General features: G+C 36.9%; 1 protein-coding gene across 5 annotated transcripts in view; it reads right to left on the bottom strand.

Annotated features, from left to right (window-relative positions):
• Positions 1–16,019, bottom strand: part of LOC150078418 (actin-binding LIM protein 3-like) — a 528,875-nt gene that overhangs the window by 39,961 nt on the left and 472,895 nt on the right. For all 5 annotated transcript variants that reach the window (XR_016547624.1, XM_090384937.1, XM_090384935.1 and 2 more), the window contains one exon: positions 6,680–6,817. Coding sequence is in view for 4 of the 5 variants with exons in the window: in XM_090384937.1 (XP_090241063.1) it covers positions 6,680–6,817 (138 nt within the window). In the remaining variant the exon portion in view is untranslated. The remainder of the gene's footprint in view (positions 1–6,679; positions 6,818–16,019) is intronic.

Below are 16,019 nucleotides of genomic sequence, written 5' to 3'. Positions count from 1 at the left end.
GATATGCGGTGGTCATTCCTTGACCTTTCCGCATCCTCCGTATTTGGTGGTGACGGGCTCGAACCCCGGTCTAATCAAGAAGCATGTGCTACGCATTGCTGCTCCTTCCCACCTGGCTACGGAGGCGCCGAAGAATGGTGATATCCAGCTCAGGACGCTGGGTGTGCCAGGCCCATACTCACCAGATGTGAGCCCCTGGGATTGTATATTATATAGATAATTATAACTCTTAAAATATTATGTCCTGTTGCATTTAATCTTACTTAAATATTATCACGTACACCTTTTGGGATTATCTTCACAACTGGGTTATCAATGTTTGCAATACCAGGGTGCCTGCCCACCCACCAATGAAAGACCAACCAGCTTGAAATGGTGATGTCTGGGTGGTGGTGCCCACTAAGAATAAGTAACAATAGTCTTCTCTATTAGTGAAGCATTACTTATTCTCAGTGGCACCACCAACTAGGCATATTTTTTTAAGAGTTATAATTATCTATATAATATTGGTGTAAAAACACCATAGACAACTCTTAAAGTAAAAAACTACGATAGTAGTGTAAAGGGCATCATTTCAACTGTATCTCATATTGTGCTCATCCTTCACAACAAGTTACCATGTATTGCACTACCTCGAATAAGTAACAATAGTCTTCTCTATTAGTGAAGTGTTACTTATTCGAGGTAGTGCGATACATGGTAACTTGTTGTGAAGGATGAGCACAATATGAGATACAATTGAAATGATGCCCTTTACACTACTATCATAGTTTTTTCCTTTAAGAGTTGTCTATGGAGTTTTTACACCTATATTATATATCATAATGTATATGTATTAGCCAATTTTGAGGAATTAATGTGGAAACCAAAAGAAAGAAAGAAAATAGTTTTCCACAACCTCAAAGGAACTGTTAATCAGACAATTATTAGAGATTGTTTTGCCATGACCTAGAAACTGCCCTAATCTTTGGATCACCAACTTAGAACATCAAAGGAATGCCAATCCTTAGGTACAGATGCATTGATTTTTGACATTAACACAGACAATTCTTACAAACTACCTGAAAGTTTGTAAGATGAGTTGTCTATCTGAAAATGAAATTGGTAAAATGACATGAAATTTATGGGCTAGTCAACAGTTCTTTCACACTTTTTTGGTTGCCATGTTTTGATTTGATGATCCTTAGGAATTAATTTATGTTGATAAAACAATGAAAAGATCCCAAAATTTTTTTTTTAATTCTAAAGATTTAAAAGGCACAAAACTTATGTAAGCACAGACCATTCATCTCATAGCTAACTGAATATAACCTGCATTACTCCACAAAAAGTGATGGGAAACAATGTGGCCTGATATCATTTGAAGGTGCTAAGAAGGATTTAACTCAAAAAAAAAAAAAAAAAAGAAGCCAGTAAAGAGGGCAAGGGAGTAAAAGAATCATGCGCTCACAGACAAGCAGTCTACAGGGTGTCTCCAAAATACATGGCATAACTTCAGGAATGAGTTCCTCATATGTAGACAATAAAAATATTTTATATCAACATAGTTCCGGAAATGGTTGGTTTCCAAGTTTTGAAGGTCTGTCTATGACACTTAACTGTTCACATCACCTTATAGTAATTGTTCAAAATGTCCACCTTCTGCCTGAATACAGGCCTCACATCGACGTCTCATGGACTCGCAAAGACGATGCCAAATTCCTGGCATGTTTTGTATTGTCTCACAACCTGCCACAATTCAATTGCGGAGAGTTTCCACATCAGCTACCGCAGTCGAATACACCAATGACTTTAAATGGCCCCACAGTTGGTCCACCTCTTCCTATCCACCAACCAGGAAACCTTCGATTCAGGTAATTGCGGGCTAGGTGGCTGAAATGTGCGGGAGCGCCATCATGCATGATGTGTTCTTGTTGATGAATGAACAGTGGCGTGGCGTGTCGTCCAAGAAATTGTTGTACAAACGATTAGCCTCCAGAGCATTGCCGTCCGCCAAACTGTACATAAAGTGTATATCCACTTACTCCTGATTTTAGTACATGGTCAGAATGGAAAACCACCAGATTCTGTCAGCACCTTGTGATGAAGGAAATCAGCTGCGGGGGATAAGACATTCCAGTTAACTCAGGAACCAAGAATTTCCGGAACTATGTTGATATAAAATATTTTTATTTTCTACATATGAGGAACTCGTTCCTGAAGTTATGCTGTGTACTTTTGAGACACCCTGTATAGATCTGAGTTAGAATGTAAAGTAGAAGAATTAGGGCAAAGAATACGATAACAGAAAGTGTACTTCCTTGGGGGCTCCAACAACTGTTCTTTGCAAAATGGAATTAGTCTGTTGCACAACAGTTTGTTTGTTATTTGTTATTTGGTTTTTAGTAGCATTAGCAACTAAGGCCATATTGCTCCGGGGATATGCAGTGGTCATTCTCTGACCTTTCCGCATCCTCCATATTTAGTGGTCACGGGCTCGAACCCCAGTCTAATCAAGAAGGCGTGTGCTACGCACTGCTGCTCCTGCCCACCTGGCTAAGGAGGCGCCTCTGTTGCACAACAAAAGTCCAGTTAAGTAATGAAGGTATTACGAGAAGGATATTTAAAAAAATAAATGTTTTTTTTGAAAAAGTCCCTAAGAAATTAATAAGCATAGGAAGATTAGCAGCATCAAAAGCTGAAATGAAGTTAATAAAGTAATCGTCAACTGGGAACTTCAACTTGAGAGCCTCAGTTGCTAGAAAGGTAGTCTCTAGCAGGCTAGCAATTGGGAATATGACCTTCCTCCCATTAAGAACTGGGATGGCAGAAAATGAGAGGTTACAGAAGGGGAAAAACAAAAGCAACAAAGGAGAAAGAAACTGCATTATGCTTCCAACCTGTGAAATTTTGAGGGCTATTCATTTTAAGAGTATTTCACTTTGTATATAATAATGAAGCCAGGAATCAGAAGAAACTCTTATAACATGATTATTATAATGTGTACTAGATATACAGCTCATCCTGCCCATATAACTCAACCTTTATTCTCTGTAGCTGTTATTTGTTCAAGCTACTTAAGGATGCTTTATGATGACAACAAGTCACTGACCTAGCAGTACTGTTTTCAAATGCATTGAGTGAAACCAATGAAAAAATAAGCAGACAGATTTTTTTGTAAATATCCATTAACTATCAACAGTTGTTGTTGTTATTTGGAGCATTAGCAACTAAGGCCATATTGCTCCGGGGATGTGCGGTGGTCATTCTCTGACCTTTCCGCATCCTCCATATTTGGTGGTCACGGGCTCGAACCCCGGTCTAATCAAGAAGCATGTGCTATGCACTGCTGCTCCTGCCCACCTAGCTACGGAGGCGCCACTACTACTATCAACAGTGTGATTACTTCGGAATTGGAATCATTATTTTTAGAGTAGCGTAGTACTTCTAATTTACTATTGTAGAAAAAAGGCATGTGCTTTATCACTTGAATTTTAAAAGGAACCTAATATATTTCTTAGACATTCTCTATCAAGAAGATGTCTGAGAAATACTTCTAGGAGACACTCACACTTCTGTTAGTGCAATCACTTGCATTTTGTTGTTTAACTGTTATAATCAATGTAACATTACATCAACAGCAATAATGAACCATTCAACTCTCTCATCTCTTTTTGTTGCCATACACATTACTGTATATACATATATTTAACTTCTGCATTGTTAATTATATTATTCCTTCAATTACTGTTCATACATATTTATGATATTTATCATTCATTGTTAACTTTCTTTGTTTCATTTGCCTCACGTGTTCAGTTGCAATTATATTACAGTCTCTAAACAGGGTTTGAAAGTTTACAGCATTTGTTGGTTGCCAGTTGTTAGCGATACTATTAAGAGAGTATCGCTAAAAACACAGATTTAAAAAAGCCACGAGTTATGTAAACACATCATTCATCTCACTAAATGAGCTACTTTATAGCTGCATAACACCTTTATATCTGCATTACCCCACAAAAGTAACTAGACATGATGTATCATTTGAAGGTAAAGAAGAATTTCAAAAAGAAAAAGAAAATGAAAAACACTTTAAAAAAATACTGAGAGAAAAAGCAAGAGTAGTAAGAAACACTTAGCAAGTGAAAACAGTGAATGGATGGTAGTGTTATACAGGTAACCCTCGCTATTCGCGGGGGTTACGTTCATGAGAAATGCCGCGAATACCAAAAACGCGAATACTGAGTTATGGCTCCCATAGTAATAAAGGGGTTCCGTTCCAAAGTATGAAATATATAAGAAAAACTAGTCTAAAATTTTGTCTATGTATGTATTATATGTACCTTCATAATATGACTATATACATAGTGAAATGCAAGCATATGGCATCGAAATGAAAATAAGAAACAATTTAATATTAAATGTAATATTTATTAGAAATTTCAAACAAATCTTTCAAACCAGCGTCTTTGCTAGCTAAAAAACCTATACCGCCAGTGCTATCACCAGTTTCGCTAAAGCGTTGATAAGGAGTTTTGCGTTTTCACGAATGATGAGTGAATTTAACGGAATTTTATTTTGAGTTCGTTCTTCTATCCACAGATTTAAAGCTTTTTCCATTTTTTCTAATTTAACATCACGAGTTACAGAGCAAATTTTTGAAGCAATTAGCGCGTTTTCACGGACACTACGGCGGATTTTTTCTTCCGATTTCTTGATTGATCGTACCGTTGACTCGTTGATTTTATAATGTTTTGCCACTGAGGAGACACTTTCATCATTAGAAATTTTATCTAATAACTCAATTTTATTCGCTAATGTCATCACCTTCTTTGATATTTTCACATTTCTCTTGTTATTCGTAGTGATATTTTTGTAGGGGTTAGAAAGAACTTGTCCACAACAAAGTTACTTCTTCCGTTAACACACTCGGAAAAAGTCTGTTTTTCACCGCAAAACGGTAGATTTATCACTTTTGTAAGCATATCAATTTATAAATTGATAAATTTATTCAATTTATAAGCATATAAATTAAAAACAAACGACACTACGGCGGATTTTTTCTTCCGATTTCTTGATTGATCGTACCGTTGACTCGTTGATTTTATAATGTTTTGCCACTGAGGAGACACTTTCATCATTAGAAATTTTATCTAATAACTCAATTTTATTCGCTAATGTCATCACCTTCTTTGATATTTTCACATTTCTCTTGTTATTCGTAGTGATATTTTTGTAGGGGTTAGAAAGAACTTGTCCACAACAAAGTTACTTCTTCCGTTAACACACTCGGAAAAAGTCTGTTTTTCACCGCAAAACGGTAGATTTATCACTTTTGTAAGCATATCAATTTATAAATTGATAAATTTATTCAATTTATAAGCATATAAATTAAAAACAAACGACGAAACCTTCCATAACAAGCGCATAACACATATTGAACAAGGATTAGCGAGAAACTTTCAAGCTCGCGATTTTGTCACCCCTCTCCCACTGAGCGCTGTTTTGACCGGGAAAGATAATTTTAGCCACGCCCATGTTTTTTTATGGCGGAAAATATTCACGGCGCTTTAAAATTCACATTTTTTAGGTTTCATTTTATATTAAATCGGCGATCGCGAATACGCGAAACCGCGAATACAGATACCGCGAATAGCGGGGGTTTACTGTATTTGTTTTGCATCACAATTTATGTTGATGCAGGTCTGGTTTATGAATTTAAAAGAAAGCAAGTTATTCTCGGAAATGTTTACCATGTTTTGAAAGAAAAGGTTAGGATTTTGTTTGAAATGCAAGGATAGGTTTCTACATGATTTTGAATTCCAGTGCTAAAACATTTTTCTGCATGAATGTTCATCTATTGAACCAAGAAACCAAATGAAGAATTTAATCAAGTTTGCTTGTACAGCATTTATGCAAAATAAAAGATAGAGGATGCAAGGTATGTCTTTTACTGCATGGGAAACTTCTGTTGAAAATTTTTAGAAAAGAAGAAGCGTTACAAGTACAACTTTATATGTTCTCTTTTCTTAATCTTGTATGTCAGTGGTTTTTAAAAAAGAAAGTTTCCATAAATGCATTCTATTAAATGTATTTTTGTTTTAACTGACCACCATTTCAGTAGTAATTTTGGTTATATAAGTACTGCTTAAAAATTGCTAGTATAACTGTTTTACATATCAATTGAGTTATACCAGTGAACTGTATTTTGGTAATAAATAATTATCCTCTGTATTATATCTATCATACAAAAGAATATATACTTTTTTTTTTAACTTTACAAAATTAATTGATGTGACTACTTTAGTGTCCCCGAATTTAATAAAAAAACTTTCATATAATTTTTTTCATATCATTCAATGTGAATTTAATATAAGAAATATCAGAGGCTTCACAGGTCAGTGTTTCTGACCTGAGAAAGTTTGGGTAACCACTCGACCACAGAACAGCATTGCAAAATAATAGCATAAGCACAAATCTAAATCACAACCTCATTAAAATGAATATAGAAACACTGACACAAACATCCCATCAAACTAATGACATATAATGCAGAATATGAGATACAATTATGAAAAAACTACAGTATAGTTGTATGTATTGTTCCTTACCATAAATATTTTGCAATACACTAAATGCTTAATTATTGAAAATTATATTGATTTAATATGGGACCTCATATTTATTATTAAACGTTTACCTTAGGAGGTTCACTTGAAACATGTAAGGTAACATTTGGTAGAGATCTTCGTAAATGAGGACTGTAAGTTGCATAACGAAAACCTCTGAATCCATCAGAATAGGGTGTGCTTCTGAATACACCACTTGTGCTGTGGTCCTACAGAAAATAGAACAAAATACATTTCAAATCTACATATAACTATGAGAGCCAAATATTTGTTAAAATGTTAATAATATATAAAAATTATATACTTTTCTACAGCTTTTTTTTTTGAAAATGAATATGGTACATCATCAGCTGGTCATTCAATAAGTAACTTGAATCAGTTAACAATGTTCATGGCCTAAACCAACAACATTTTGAATTTGTTGATGTTACCAACAACAAATTCAAAATGGGAAGCATTCAAAGAATTTATCTTGGAAGCTACTAGGCTTTACATACCAACTAAGAAATATTGTTCAAGGTTTAGGCCTAAATGGATGTCAGATGAACTAATGAGACATATGGCAGAGAAGAAAAATGCATGGCATAAATATAAATTAACAGGTGACACGGAAGTCTATGATAGATATAAGCTGGTCTGTAACCAAGTCACAAAGGAGATTAGGGAGGCAAAGGCAGATTATGAGAAATCTTTGGCAAAGGATGCAAAGACAAACAGCAAAGAGTTCTTTACCTATGTAAACTCTAGAAGGAAGGGGATGAATCAGATTGGTCCACTTGATATTGATTGTTCAACTGGTAATGATCCTACTCAGGTAGCTAACAAACTAAATGAAATTTTGCATCTACATTCACACATGAAGAGTTATTCGGGGAGGGAGATACCAGAGGTGAATTAAACTCTGACAGTGAGCTAGATGATTTTGTAATAGCTGAGAGCAAAGTGGAAGAGCAATTGTTGAAGATAAATATAAGGCACTTGGGGTGGATGGGATCTATCCAGTTTTATTAAAGGAGGCAGCAAAGGAAGTAAGCAAACCCTTAGCCATAATTATGAGAGCTTCTTTGGACTCAGGGGAGGTACCCATGGACTGCAGATGTGAAAATGTGACCCCAATTCACAAAGGAGGATCAAAGGGCGACACAAGTAATTATAGACCTGTTAGTTTAACTTCTGTTCCAGGAAAATTAATGGAGGCACTGGTTAAAGAAGCACTGCAGAATCATCTAGACAAGACTTCAGTTATAGCTCAGACACAGCATGGTTTTGTTAAGGGAAAGTCTTGCCTGACCAATTTGATTGGACACTATGATGTGGTCACAAAGGAACTGGATGCAGGGAATAACTTTGATATCATATATTTGGATCTCAGAAAGGCTTTTGATACTGCTGCACATGGAAGACTGCTGAACAAATTGGAGCAGTATGGCATTGGAGGCAAATTGCTGCTATGGATAAAGGGATGATTGAGTGGGAGAAGACAGAGAGTAGTCAATGGACACTGCTGATCGTGGACTAATGTTGTTAGTGGAGTCCCTCAGGGTTCAGTCCATTGTTGTTTTTTGTATTTATAAATGATATTGATGATGGTATATTAAGCTTAATGTCCAAGTTTGCAGATGATACGAAGTTTGGCAAGGTTGTTAAGGACACTAATGACAGTACGCTGCTGCAACAGGATCTAGAAAAGTTGAGCAGATGGGCTGAGAGGTGGCAAATGAAGGTTAACATTGACAAATGTAAAGTACTACATATGGGAAGCAGTAACCTCAGAGTAACGTATCAACTCTGTGGTACTACACTGACAGTGGTAGAGAATGAAAAGGACCTGGGGGTAACTGTGCAGACAGATATGAAGTTTTCTGATTAGTGCAGACGGTCTTCAAGAGTAGCACATGGTGTCTTGTCAATGATATACAGGAATTTTTCTAGCAGGGATAAGGAGGTGATTATCCCTTTGTATAAGGCAATGGTCAGGCCACACCTTGAGCACTGTATACAGGTCTGGAGGCCTCATTTTAAGAAGGATATAGAGCTGCTGGAATGAGTATAGACAAGGGCAACAAGGTTAGTAAATGGAACAAAGGGTTGCTCTTATGAAGAAAGGCTTAAGTTTTGCAAATTACAGTGTCTAGAGACTAGGCACCTGTGAGATGATCTGATTGAGGTGTATAAAGCCTTGAATGGTTTGAGCATGCTGATGGGATTCTTCCTCTTGCTCAGAATAATCACCTGAGAGGGCATACATTCAAATTGAGGAAAGACAGATGTAGGATAGATGTGCGGAAGTTTGCCTTTAGCCAGCAGGTAGTTGGTTGGGGGAAACAGACTTCCATCCTTTGTTGTGGAAGTTAGTAGCCTAAATAAATTTAAGGCTGAGCTGGACAGGTCTTTCGAATGAATGGAAGGGTAAAATGGGAGCGTTTTTTTTTTTTTGGCTGATGCTGCATAAGCTTGCTTTCTTGCATAATATGCTTCTACTAATGCTAATATCCGTTTTAAGTATTCTCCTAAAGCCTAAATATGCTGAAAGCTGGTTAATCAAAAAAGTTGAAATTTCAGACCCATCTTCCTTATGCATATTAGACTAGAGAAATATGCAGCATGATACAATTAAATATGGTATTGCCCCACATATAGCAAAAAATACAGAAATAGTCATGTGCAAGTTAATGTAAACAAAATGGGAATTTTGATATATACTGCTTTTAGTAACTTCTTAGCAACTATTTACAACTGTATTTTCATTTGTTTCTTTACAAATGAATTGAATGATTTATTCAGGGAGATGTACTTTTAAACAGAAATCCAGAGAAGTGCTTTAGTTTTAGTGTCATAGATCTTTCACTGCCAAAACATATTTGACCCCTACACAAATGTTCTAAAACTGTAACCTTATATGAATATACAGTCCATTCCGGTTATTTGGGACACATCGGAACTAGTGCATTTTGGCCCGATTAAGGGGCTGCCCCAATTAAAAGAAGTTTCACATAAATAGTTAAAAATACAATGTACCCCCCCCCCTTTTTACAATTGGTTTACAATCAAATCATGTTACGATGAACTCAACATAGTAAAGTACCATTCACTATATGATGTGCAGTAAGCGCCGGCCATTGTGATTACGTTTGTGAATTGAATTTTAATTCTATTAAACAGCGATTCTAATTAGTGAAAATAGGAGGAATATTATCCACAGGCTATAAAAGCAAAGATATATTAAGCACAAATTTACCCTTTATTACCTTGCCAATTGGGGGCTTAGACGGGAACAGGTATCTTGTGTGTTATCAGACACTCAGCCTAAAACACTGATGGATCCAATATCTCTCTATTACAGAAGATTTAGGAGAAGTCCGGTTGACCTGCCTCCCTAAAATCCACTCATGCACACCTTCTCGATGGTAAGCCCTGTTACGTCACTTAGGTGCCAACGAACTTGTACAGTGGTTCTCTTCAAGACGCCTGGTCAGCGTGAAGAGGAAAAGACCAAACCCTCCAGCATATGACAGCACAACAAAACAAATGGCCCTCAGTCCCCAGCAGCTTTCACTCTCCCTCTTACGGCACCAAGAGGACCAGAGTGGAAGCAGAGGGTGCTAAGAATCTCTGAGTACGACCAGGCTGCCATGCATGGAAACTGAACTTGGCCTGTTATAACGTAAGATCACTCATCGGTGAAGACAGGATATTAGAGCTGGAAAAGGAATTAGAAAATGTGAATTGGAATATCATTGGTTTGGCTGAAACAAGAAGAAGAAATGAATCACTTATAAGTTTATCAAGTGGAAATCTGCTGTACACCAATGGAAACAGTGAAAGGAGTGAAGGTGGAGTTGGGTTTCTTGTCCATAAAGATTTTAAAAACAACATTTTGGAATTCAAAAGTACATCACCAAGGGTGTCAAGACTAATACTCAAGATTTCTAAGAGGTACAAGCTAAAGATTATAATGATTTATGCACCAACATCGAGCCATGATGATGAAGAGGTTGAAGAAATGTACACCGAAATTGAGAGTCATCTAGATGAGCAGAAAACCCACTACACTATTATTATGGGGGACTTCAATGCTAAGGTTGGAAAAAGACAAAACAGCACAGAAAGGGGAACTATAGGAAATTTTGGAATTGGTGAAAGAGGTGAAAGACTTGTGGAATTTGCAGAATCTCAAGGATTGTCAGTAATGAACACTTTTTTCAAGAAAAGAGTGAACAGAAAGTGGACGTGGAAGAGTCCAAATGGATTAACTACTAATGAAATCGACTTCATCCTCACTAACAGAAGATATACTGTGAATGATGTTACCATCCTGAATAAGGTAAATGTTGGAAGTGATCACAGAATGGTAAGATGTACACTTGATATAGATGTAGGAAAGGAAAGGAAAAAACTGACTCGAGTAAATAATACAAAGATCTTTGAGATAACAGAAGAGGAGAAAAAGCAGTATGTACTGGAACTTAAGAACAAGTTTGAGCTTCTGCAGACTGCTCAGGACCAAGATATCAATGAGGAATATTACAACTTTCTGAAAGTGATAAAGCCCAAGAAACCTATAGGAAAAAAGAAATCCAAAGAAGAAAAAATTAGTCAAGAAGCACTTGTCGTGATGAACCGAAGACGACAAATGAAAAGCAAGAAAAACACTAAGAGGGAGAAAATTGAGTATACTGAGTTATGCAAAGCCATTAGAAAGAGACTCAGAGAGGACATAAGAAGATTTAAAACAAGAAAAGTAGAACAAGCATTAAGGGAAAACAAAGGATTTAAATCAGCAGCCATGAGCAGTAATACAGAAAGACAATGATACTGAAACTGAAGAATAGCGATGGTATACTTATAAACAGCAAAGAAGGCATAATTCAAATAGCAGAAGACTACTATAGAGAATTATACAAGGAGTAGGGGAATGATGCCAGCAGTGGGGAAGATGGATTGCAAAGTAGCAACACATATGACATACCCGATATTCTTCCTGATGAGGTAGAACATGCATTGAAGAAAATGAAGAATCAGAAAGCCCCGGGGGAAGATGAAGTTACTGTAGAGTTGTTAAAATTGGGAGGAAGAGACATAACACAAAAACTGGCAAGACTCTTCACAAATTACATTAGGAAAGGTGTGACAACTAAAGAGTGGAATAATGCAACCATAATTTTGCTGCATAAGAAAGGAGATAAATCAGTAATTGGAAATTATAGATCAATTAAGTTTGTTGTCCCACATCTACAAGTTGTTCACAAGGGTCATCACTAACAGATTACAAATACTTGAGAATTAACCAAAAGAGCAAGCTGGCTTTAGGACAGGATTTTTAACTATGGATCACCTTCACGTAATATCACAGCTAATGGATAAAGCAAATGAATATAAAACACCATTATGCCTGGCATTTGTGGATTATGAAAAGGCATTTGACTGCATACAGCATAAGGCAATGTTTCGGGCACTGTAAAGACAAAGCATAGATACCCCATATATTATGATTTTGAAGAAAATATATGAGAATGCTACCTCCTTTATTACACTAGACAAAGACAGTAGGAAATTTAAAATTGAGAAAGGAGTTCGACAAGGAGACACAATATCTCCGAAGCTGTTTACTGCTGCCCTTGAGGAAGCTTTCAGAAGATTAGACTGGTCGCAGAAAGGAGTCAATGTGAACGGAGAGTACCTAAACCATTTACGATTTGCAGATGACATTGTGGTCATAAGCCATGATCCCAAAGAATTAGAGGAAAATCTTAATCAGTTATGCACAGTCAGTAAGGATTTTGGACTAAAGATGAATATGGCTAAAACAAAAGTAATGATGAACAAGTATGCCACAAAAAGGGAAATAATGATTGGAGGAGCAGTAATTGAAAAGGTGGAGTCATATACTTATCTGGGACAAGTTATTAGCTGTAATAATGATAAATGGCTGGAAATCAAGAGAAGAATAAATTTTGGATGGATAGCATTCAGGAAATATAGTCACATACTGAAGAGCAATATCCCAGTTTGTCTGAAACATAAAATAATGAACCAATGTATACTCCCCACCATGACTTATGGAAGTGAAACTTGGGCACTCACCAAAAGAATGGAAGAGAAGCTGAGAACTACACAGCGAAGAATGGAACGAATTATATTGGGAATCAGACTGTTAGATAAGAAGAGAAACACATGGGTTAGGCAGCAAACTCAAGTAAAGGACATTCTTATCAAAACTAAAGAACTAAAATGGTCTTGGGCAGGACACATAGCTCGAAGCCATGATGACAGATGGACTAAGAAAATAACAGAATGGTATCCAAGAGGAGCTAGAAGAAAACCTGGAAGACAAAGGCGGAGATGGATAGATGAAATTCATGAGTTTGTTGGTAGTAAATGGATGGCCAGCTCAAAACAGAAGGAACTGGAAAGTTGCTGGACAGGCCTTCATCCTGTAGGGGATTGAAAATGGCTGATGTTGATGATGACCTTGCCAATTAAAAAATTAAATGATATGTGAAAATCGGTATAATTAATATGTACTGTAATATGTACATACGAACTAGCCGACATTTCTGTTCACTGACATTTGTTGGCGGAGGGAGGTTAAAATTTAAAACAGTAAAAAGATAAGCAATCAATAACAATGAACACACACACACAAATTGAAAGTAACACAATACGCGCAAGTGAGAACCGAGTAATGAGTTACAAAGCTTTAAAAATAGGAATGAAGAGAAGATCTGAAAATTAATTTTTTTATATGATTGAAGATTTCGTGGAAGTGTAAGCACATTTCACCATAATAACCCACAGAATTCCAGCTGTTGGTATTATCGCAAATTCCGTAGGATCGAGTTTACTGTACGTTTATGATAGATTTCACTAACAGAAAAAACAATTAGCAGGTGACTGCTAATTGTTTTTATTGCTTTATGGTTGTGACCTCCAGAATTTCGACCGAACCATGTGGTACCGTCGGAGACAATCGTAGGGTAATCTCCAGTGCTGCGGTCTCCTGCCCCGATTAAATGGCATGCTGTCCCAATTAAGCAAAGTAAACCCTGGCTATTTTCTCGATTGGTTTCTGTTTTTTAAGATTTGCTCCAAATAAACGGCTGCTCCGATTAACCGGTTGGCCCAAATAACCGGAATCCACTGTAATTGCACCTCAAAGAAAAGGATTATTAGTGTTAGCAGAGGCATATGATGCACAAAAGCAAGCTTACAATAAAGCATCAGCTAAAAAAAAAAAAAAAAAAGAAAAAGAAAAAAGGCTTCCCATTTCATCCATCCATTCATTCGCTCAAAAAGTTCTTAAATTTATTTAAGCTATCAACTTACACTATCAGCCCACAATGACAGATGACAGACTGTCCCAGAAAGCATCTATCCGCTGGCTAAAGGCAAACTTCAGCACATCTATTCTATAACTGTCTTTCCACAATTTCAGATCATGCCCCCCACTCAGGTTTGTAATCTGAGCAAGGGGAAGAATCCCATCAGCACTGATCCTGCTCAAAACAATCAAGCCCATATACACCTCAATAAGATCACCTTGCAGGTGCCTAGTTTCCAGACGCTGCAATTTGTAGAACTTAAGCCTTTCTTGGTTAGAGCACCCCTTTATTCCCCTCACAAATTTTGTTGCCCTTCTCTGTACTCACTCTAGCAACTCTACATCCTTCCTAAAATGAGACCTCCAAACCTGTACGCAGTATTCAATGTGTGGCCTGACCAATGCCTTATACAAACGGATAATCACCTCCTTATACCTGCTGGAAAAATTTCTGCATATCAATCACAAGACACCATGACTTACTCTGCACTGCTCAGAAAACTTCATATCTGATTGCATAATTAACCCCAGGTCTTTTTCATTCTCCACTACCCTGAGTGTAGTAAAATGCAAAGTACTGCTACCCATATGCAGTACTTTGCATTTTTCAATGTTAAACTTCAGTTGCCACTTAGCCCATCTGCCTAACTTTTCTAGATCCTGTTGCAGTAGCATACTATCATTACTCTCATTAACAACCCTAACAACCTTTGTATCAACTGCAAACTTTGACATTAAGCCTGATATACCTTTATCAATATCACTGATAAATATGCAAAACAACAATGGTCCCAACACTGAACCCTGGCAACTCCACTATTAACGTTAGCCCACAAAGAGAGGTATCCATTGATTACCACTCTGTCTCCTCCAAATCAACCATCCTTTTATCCATTGTAGCAATCTGCCCTTAATGCCATACTGCTCCAATCTGTACAGTAGTCTTTCATGAGCAACAGTATCAAAAGCTTTCCCAAAATCCAAGTTTATGATATCAGAATTATTTTTTGCATCCAATTCCTTTGCAACTACATCATAGCATTCAATCAATTGGTCAGACAAGACTTCCCGTTAACAAACCCTGAATTATTACTGCAGTTTTGTCTAGATGATCCTGCAATGCTTTATGCATATGCAAATTTTCACCGGAATAGAATTTAAACTAACAGGTCTGTAATTGCTTGTGTCACCTTTTGATCCACGTTTTGTGAATTGGAGATACCTTTGCACATCACCAATCCATGGGGACTGCCCCTCAGCTCAAGGATGCTCTCATAATTGTGGCTAAGTGTTGCTTACTTCCTTTGCTGCCTCTGAATAGATCCCATCCATCCCAGGCTTTCTTATGTTTAATTTCTCTTGCACTTTGCTCTCAGTTATTACAAATCATTTAGCTGCCTGTTAAAGTTTAACAAGCTTCTGTCCTCCACTTCCCTACAGAATTCCTCATGTGTGAATGTATATGCAAAATAGTCATTCACTTTGTTAGCTATCTGAGCAGGATCATCAATAGTCAAACCATCAATATCAAGTGGGTCAATCTGATTCATGCTCCTTCCTTCTACATAAGTAAAGAGGTCTTTACTGTTTTTCTTTGCATCCTTTGCCTAATCTCTTTTGTCACCTGATTGCAGACTAGCTTATACCTACCATAAGCTTCTGTGTTGCCTGATAATTGATATGCATTCCATGCATTTTTCTTCTCTGCCACGAGTCTCATTAGTTCATCCGACATCCATTTAGGGCTAAACCTTGAACAGTATTTCTTACTTGGAACAAAAAGCCTAGTATCTTCCAAGATTCCTTGAATGCTTTCCATTTAAAATTTGCTGTTGGTAACATCATCAGCTGATCCCACTGTATAGAATTTAAAAACCGTCTGAGATGATTGTAATCACCTTTATTAAAGCAAAAACCCTTCCCTTATCCCTGATGGTAGTTACACCTTTAAGTAAATCCCACATCAGTATATTGTGATTGCTGCCACCTAGTGATTCTTTTATCTGCAAATTCTTAATGCATGAATAATCACTGCTGATAATCAGATCAAGAGTATTACTCCCTTTGGTTGACTCTTGAGCATGCTGCTA

This window comes from Mastigoproctus giganteus, chromosome 11 (assembly GCF_048544385.1).
Source record: "Mastigoproctus giganteus isolate SK-2022 chromosome 11, ASM4854438v1, whole genome shotgun sequence".
In the NCBI taxonomy this organism is placed as follows: domain Eukaryota; kingdom Metazoa; phylum Arthropoda; class Arachnida; order Uropygi; family Thelyphonidae; genus Mastigoproctus; species Mastigoproctus giganteus.
The sequence above is the reverse complement of the archived record's forward strand: the minus strand, read 5'-3'. Positions and strand labels throughout refer to the sequence as shown.